At 31.3% G+C, this 8,127-nt stretch overlaps 1 protein-coding gene across 1 annotated transcript; it reads right to left on the reverse strand.

The window, feature by feature from the left end:
* Nucleotides 1-4,841: 4,841 nt before the first annotated feature.
* LOC145169192 (uncharacterized protein At4g22758-like) lies at nucleotides 4,842-7,695 on the reverse strand. The gene is made up of 2 exons (XM_079087765.1): nucleotides 7,246-7,695; nucleotides 4,842-5,106 (listed from the first exon to the last, which is right to left on the reverse strand). Exons 1-2 carry the CDS (start codon nucleotides 7,475-7,477, stop codon nucleotides 4,946-4,948), a joined length of 393 nt encoding a protein of 130 aa, XP_078943891.1. The 5' UTR covers nucleotides 7,478-7,695; the 3' UTR covers nucleotides 4,842-4,945.
* Nucleotides 7,696-8,127: the final 432 nt, after the last annotated feature.

Consider the following 8,127-nt stretch of genomic DNA (forward strand, 5'->3'; position numbering starts at 1 on the left):
AGTCTTTATACCTCCTTGAGATGCTACAGGATGGTAAACTCCTGGATCTTCTTTGCCTTGGACTCCTAATGAGGTCTTCCACCACCTTTTTCCTTCACAAGTGTCACACCCCCAAACCGGAACGGCGGAAACGTTCGGCGGCGGAGGACGTCATGTAAAGTATCACAACAATTGCATAATAGTAATCAAAGCAAACACAACCATTACATTGATTGAATATAGTATTTACATATGTTCAATACATAATTAGTATGACATCAAAAATGTATAACAAAAGTATAAAAGACGCGACTCTAAAAGCTCCGTCTTCTCAAAACTTGCGGGTGTACCTGTCTACCGGTTCCCTGAGAATACAAGTGGTTTTGAAAGTGTATCAACATTTAAGTTGTTGAGTTCATAAGTATGTTTTTGTAATGGAAACTTGTCATTGATCTTTGAATAATGTTTGTATGTGTTCCTCAAGAAAATCCAATATTTTCTTTAGTAATGAAAAGTAGTCTTGGGCCTTAAGACCAAAATGTATGTTTGTTCTGTATAACATAGTAGTGTTTGTTATGAAACCCTTGTGTGAAAACCTTTGTATGTATGTCGGGTTACTACCAGTCGTAATGTATAATAGTGTACTGTATGAAAACCTGTGTATGAATCCCTGGATACCACCAGTAGTAATGTATAGTAGTGTACTGTAGTTTCATTAATTAAAATAAAACCGTTTGTTTGGAATCCCTGGAATCCTCCAGTTGTAATGTAGTGTAGTTGTATTAGTTAAAATAAAACCATTCGAAGAAATGAAATCCCGTAAACAAATGTTTTAGTTTATATTGTTGTGAGTTTCGTATAACCATCTTGATATGACCTAAGAACCTCTACGACGTTCTTCAGGCCTCGGAAACGTTATGACATTTGTCACCCCAGGCCTGCCGGCCTAACTGTAGCTAGCAGTTCAGGTGTGGGATTGTCAGTCCCATATAGATCTATACACAAATCCCACGCTCTCCCTCCAGGAGACTCTGGTTATATTGTATAGGATTTAGTTCCGTATCCTGGTGGGTACAATTGATGTAGTGCCTCACAACCCTGTATTAACTAGTTTACGTGTACTATTGTAGTGTTCTCTTGTACTTGAAAATCTAGGTAATGTATTTTGTAAAGTAAAATAATTATACTTAAATAATTATTTAGTAATGCATCCTTGTATCAGGAATAAAGTATAGTGTTCCATAAATTATATCTACCATAGTTTACATGTTGTTTCTGAACTATTAAAATAGTGTATTGTATCCCAAACTATACCTATTATAGTTTGTATATATGTTATTGTTTCGTGTATTGTACTTAGTAAAAGTAGTGTAGTGTTCCCAAACTATACCAATTATAGTTTCCTATATGAACTGTATTATATTGAAAGCTTTTGCAATTTAGTTGTATGAGGGAAAACACCCTTATGCTAGACATGGTACAAAAGGGTTAAAATATATGAATGTATTTGTAAAATGTAGTGAAATCTCTATTTGAATCAATTGCAAAAGTTTTGAAACTGTTGGAAATCGTTTGTATAAAAACACAGAAATCCTTGTGTTTTACTTGTATCCCCCCCATAAAAACATTGAAAATAGTAAAAGTAGGGGTATGAACTTACTTTTATTATGTGCTCGTAACTGGACAGCGGACTGTAGAGATGACCCTCGAGTTGGCGTACGCAGAACTAATGGTATCCTAATAATATTTAACCACATAATTGTATTTAAATTAGCAAAGCCATTAATTAAAGTGTTAGAAAACACTTGTTTTTGTGTTGAGAGTGATTACCGAAAATTGCACAAGTGTTGATGAGTTTTCGGTTCTAGGGGTTCTCGGCCGAAAACGGTTCTCGGTCGAAAACGGATTGCGGTCCTGAGCTGTTTTCGGTCACTTGAAGATTTGAAGGCTGTTCTTGGTGTTCTTGGTGAAAAATATGAAGATTCAAAAGATTGTTCTTGAAGATATGAATGTTCTTGGATGATATTTGAGAGAGAATTGAAAGTGTTTTCGAGTGAAAAGGTGAGAAAATGACTAAGTTTTCGGATGAAACAAATATATCCGGTTGGGTTTTCGGCTGGAAAGAGGGTGTTCGGCCGAAATCTGTTTTCGGTCCGAAGGTTTTCGGCCGAAAACAGTTTGCTGTCACGAGGTTTGCGGTTTCGAGGGAAAAATTCTTGGTTTTTCGAGTGTTTTTGATTCCGAAACCTTATATAAACTTATATAAACTTTATTTATATAATTTAAATTATTTTCTAATCTTTACGAACTTAACGAAATAAATAAAGACTCGAATTTTATTTATTGGATTTAGCTTTTGTTGACTCGGAAAGTAACAGGTTGTTACAACATGCAGTCATGCACCAAAAACCCACACTTTCAAGGCTAAAACTCACAAAATGGCTCTAGTGTTTGCAAGGGACGATTTGGAGAGATGAAGACTGATGGGATGGGGCAAGAAGGGAGCTAAGGATCTTTAAATAGGGTTCAACCCTTAAACTTTAGGGTTTTCCCCAACAGCCACCACCACGTCGGGGCGCAATCACCACGTCGTGGTGGTTCATTAAACCATTCGGCCCAAAACTCGTCACCACATCGTGGTGAGGCTTCACCACGTCGTGGGTTCCAAAGAAGATTACCATACATACTCGAAAATAATAACATATCTGGAACCGGGTATTACAGAACTGGACCACGTCATGGATCGTTAACATGATTGCTCCGAACTTTCTCATGGTGCCTCTCCCGAATATGATATTGTATGGTGACATTGGTTGTATAATCGTGAATGCTATTGTCTGTGTGTTTTTGGCTTATGTTAACTGATCTGTTAATGTTAACGAAATAGATAGTATCCCTTTCGGCCACACAGAGTGTCCCGCAAAGCTTGTTAAATGCCCTACCGGTTGTTTCATCTTTTTCCTCGTCTGATCCGGTAACTGTGAGAAGCAGTGGTCGTACATAATTTCAGTCGAACTCCCACTATCACAATATATCCTATGAATACATATATCATATATCTGCCTATATATAAGTATTGCCTCGTCTTCTTGGTGGTGAGCGATATATTCCTTTTCGACATTAAACATATCGCATAGATGCTCAATGTCTTTTTCTTCTGCGTGCAATGGGTGGTTTGTTTCCTTTAGTTTACTATTTGGCATGTTGCCTTGCGTATGATGTTTCAATTTCGACCTACTTATCGGGTATTCCTTTTGTTTGTCACGCCGGTGCCCTCATAATACCGATGGCACCAATGTTGTTATAGCAAACTCTAGGCGTGTGCTTAGCTCTACCACCTAAAGGTCTTAGTCTAATAAGCTTCCGAGAATCCTCTATGCATAAGTTAAACAAGTGCTAGGTCAGACAGGCATACCGAGGGTTAGACCCCAACATATAGCTCTCCGATGCCTAAGTTAAATTGAGATTCTTAGTGTTGTCTTAATGCTATATAAATTTTTTTTTGCCTTACCTTGCTCCCTTCTGGATATCATGTCTCTCGGGTATTTATAGCCCGCTCGTTGTTAGAAAGGTTTATAGTCATTCCTGGTCCCTCATCTATTATCCGGTCTACGGACAGACACGTCTCTTTTCATTTCCTTGTTATTTTATTGTTTTGTACCATCTCTTTTGCATGTTTCCTTGGATATGGTTCCGATACTTGTGTACGTTGTATTCGAATTTAGATTCGTTCGTGCCAAGCCACGGTGTCTGTATCGCCGATCTAGTAAGTACCAGGCCGGTAATGGATTTCCTCGGTCTACCGCGTGGTGCACCATTATAGACCTTTTCATAAAATGTAAAATATCAAAATTATAGTATTTCTTATATTATTTTTGAGTTTTTGCCTTATGTCTTTTGTTTGTGTTTCCTTTGAAATCTATGTATTATATAGTCTAAATGAGAGATCATTTATCGCAATCAAACCGCAATCAAACGTAGATAATAACAATCATAATGAATAATAATGAGAATTTTATCTATCATTTACGAAACGATAATAAGATAATGTTTTTAGGGCTAATTATACTTGGTAATCAATATTAAAAACATCAATGAGAAGTTTCTTTATAAACAACTTCTATTGTATTGTTCTTGTGCTTGTTTTTTAAGTTATTTCTATTAGATTATGTTATGGATAAAAAAAATGTTTTTTAATTTATTTATTTTACTGGGTGAGGTGCAAAGTTTGCCTCATCGAATGTAACGACAACAATATATATAAGATTCTATATAATTATTTTCATAATATAAATACAATTACCCGATAGCGTTTGGATGAAACGATAGTGAGATTAATTAACAAAGTCGGTGTATCGATTGTATATAAAACTGCATAATTATAAAAAAGTAGCTTCGATAAAATTATTAAACCTTTGGACCTCATCATATAATATGGTCGAAATCATATTGGAATAAAGTTTGCACCAACTACCTTAGTTCTTCAACCAAAATAAAAATATAATCGCCATCACATAATGCCGCGTAGAGAGTGCCACATAACTGATAAAAGAGCAAAATTGTCATTTTTATCGACAAATCCCTTTCATATTTATTTTTCTATATCCAATAATCCATGTTTGTCCTGCTCCAAATCATTTTATGCTAAAGGAATTTAACACATTTCATACGTATATCGGATACGAGTTCAATTTTTTGATAATTTTTTTTAAGCATAAAAAATCAGTGCATTTTTTAATTATGCAAGTTTTATAATATATTAATAAAAATCAGTGCAGATTTATGTATTTTAATAAAGATATATCAGACAAATTATCATCTTCTATATTGTAACAAAATAAAACATCTAACTAATAGCCACAAACACATTTTATTAGCGCTTTACATAATACATATTTTATTTGTTTTCCCATTTTGTATATGGGAAAAATATTACCCAAAGTACAAGTTTGTATCGGAAGATTAATCAATGAGATAAGATCTTGAACCATGCCTTCCAACCACGATTTCGGCTATGACCGGTTATCTTCTCCGATCGAACTTCAGTCATCTGAGGATGTCTCTGCTTCTTACACATCAGAAAATTCCTTTCGCCACATGACCCCACTACTTCATTTGCTTTCATTGCTGCCAACAATTTTATTCACATAAATACTTAGGTTAACCTTATAAAGTTGACAATAAATAATATACAATTTGTATTTTAAGTTACTAATCTTTGTAATTGTATTCAATATCACTAATTTTTTTATTAGTTTCTATCACTATTGTAATGTATTTTAATCAGGTAATTTTATTATATCAGATGATATAGCAGCCACAATAGTAGGGTTAGATAGGGCCTAAACCAACAAATTATCTCATATTAATTGTTACATTGCCTAACACATACGATAGTTTACCTGGTTGAAATGTACCCCTTATGTAATTATAACCTATAACAAATTAAAGCTTACCTAATACAATTGAAAAATAGATGATCTAGAAGATAAATTGTTTACAATATGTTATTTGTGATAATAACGCATTTAGTAATCAAGATTCTTTATTTAACATCCCAACAACAAAATGGGAAAAATGTTAAAGAAAGTTAATATTAACATATTACTTTCAAATTTGTTTGATATATAATTTATTGTATTAGATGAAAAGTATATATGTTTTATGTATTAATTTATTGTTGAATTGACAAGTGAACCAAAGTAACTAAAATGGGTACAAATCTAAGCTAAATGCGCCATACTTTCTTGAGTTTACAAGAAATGCCATTTTCATAAGTCGAATAAGTTATATAGAAGTTTTTATTAATTTATTTGGTATAATAACAGATATTATAGAACATATTTATATTGTTTTATACGGTACAAGAACATAATAAATTGATAAATTAATTTTTTATATTTGATAAATTTTGTATATGTATATAAAATAGCCAAAAAAAACTATATCTTATATATTAATGATATTTTGTTACACATCAACAATTCATTAATATATCTTATATTTGGTGTATTTATCGTACGGAAGTTTAGAACAACCTACGCTTAATTTTACAATTTCATTATAGTATTTTGGAAAAAGAGTTATATCGATAATATTAAAATATATTTATAATTTTATCGATATTATATAACATATTTTATTATGAAAAAAAAAAAGAATTCCTAATTTTGATTGGTCACCTTAATGCCCTTGCAGGTAAGATAACATCATATATAGGTTTTCCTTAACAAAATCGAATTGTACATTTTGAAAATTTTCTTGGGATATTTGGATTTTTAGATTAATTTTAATAATCGTATTGATTTTAATACTTTAAATTTATAAGATAAAAATATAATAATCAAAGAATTTAAATAATAAACTTTTTTATTAATATATATTTTTAATTATTTATTAATTTATTATTTCAAATAAATTCAAAAAATTACATCTAATAGTAAGCCTTATTATGTATTTTTCTTTCAAAAGTTTTTTATTTTTAACATATTAAATTACAATATATATTTTTAATAGTTTATAAATTTTAAACTACAGATAAATAATTTATTTTTGTTTTTTCCATATAGTAGTTCAGATTTTAATTATATGCGGTTTAATAATTGTAATTTGGTTGAATAAGTTCAAATTTAGAATTAATTTGGATTATTCGGATCAATATTTTGAAAACCAAAATATTTAGATTCAGTTGTTTGAATGAGATCAAACATATTCCTCCACACCAACACCGTTCCTTTCATTTTTGAGTACACTGCACAAACAAAAGAAACACATCTCTACTTTCATATTTTTGGATGGAGAATAAAAACAAGGCTTCACATATGTATAAATATGTTTTAAATAGGGGTAAAGTATTTATTAAGAATGGCAAAATTCCTTTGCAGCAAAAACCATAATTTAAAACAAAAACATAATTAGTCCTAATAATTAATTATAAAAAACGGATTTGGCGGCGATAAAATAGTAAAAAATGTTGGGCAAACAAATTATAACAAAACAACACATATTAATATTAATATTAATGAACTAATAATATCACCATAACAACAATTTTAAAACTACTAATTTATCAATGTAATGATCAGTTACGAATTGAAAATCTACGAAAGAAAAACTTCGCATTTGCTAATAGAAATAGTTAATTACTTGTTCTTGATGATATTGATATAGCTAGACGTGGATATGCATGAACAGATTACTCCAAATTAACGATATAACAATCAACAAGATAGAATCACAACAAATCAAAGAGAAATCTGCGCATACCTTCAGATCCTGCATTTGCTGGATAAAGCAAAAAGTTCTCGAAATTAGAGCCAAGAACAGGAAGTCGTCCACCACGAGCATACTTCTTTAGAGACGAATCAATTACTTCCGAAACTTTATCATCATCATTCACCACGAATCGCAAAGGTCCTGAACTTCCAAGCACGTTGACAGTGATCAGAAACTGTTTGTTCTTCACGTTCTGATTATCGGGAGTCTTCTTCTTAATCATCTTCTCACTATTTTAACGATTCTTGAAAATTCGATTTGTTTGAATGAAATTTTAAGTGACTTAGGGAAAAAGATGATGAAACTGAAAGGATAAATATTTCAAGGGTCGAGACCAACACAGCAGAAATACCACGATTTCATGGAAGTATAGAAGCAGATAGGTCGACGGAAAAGAAGCGAGAGTAGTGAACGCAAGAAACAGTAGTTGATGTGAATCATCCAATATGAGAGAGAGAGAGAGAGAGACAGAGAGATATATATGTTTTTATAATTTATGTTAATAAATGACATGATTATATTTATTATTTAACAGGGTTATTAAGAAATAAAATAATTAGCCATATTTTAAGTTAATTAGAAAGAAATTATTAACTTAAAATATGGTTAGTTATTTTATTTCTTAATAACCCCTGTTAAATAATAAATATAACTAATTATAATTTATGTTAATAAATAACATGATTATATTTATTATTTAACAGGGGTTATTAAGAAATAAAATAACTAACCATATTTTAAGTTAATTAGAAAGAAATTAATTTTAAATGTACTTTTTTTAAATGATCAACATATCCGGAATGGGTAATTCCGGATTGATCAAATAATATTTTTTTAAAGTATATTTCGCAACAACATTCTATATTTCGAAAC

This window comes from Lactuca virosa, chromosome 4 (assembly GCF_052849685.1).
Source record: "Lactuca virosa cultivar CGN04683 chromosome 4, Lactuca_virosa_CGN04683_v6, whole genome shotgun sequence".
Lineage (NCBI taxonomy): Eukaryota > Viridiplantae > Streptophyta > Magnoliopsida > Asterales > Asteraceae > Lactuca > Lactuca virosa.

What these genes read in the sequence shown, in the direction of transcription:
- LOC145169192 (XM_079087765.1), bottom strand. Translation starts at nt 7,477, where the DNA reads ATGATTAAGAAGAAGACTCCCGATAATCAGAACGTGAAGAACAAACAG. An exon ending in AGCAAATGCAGGATCTGAAG is followed by an intron (nt 5,107 to 7,245) that starts GTATGCGCAGAT and finishes AATTGTTGGCAG; the next exon opens with CAATGAAAGCAAATGAAGTA.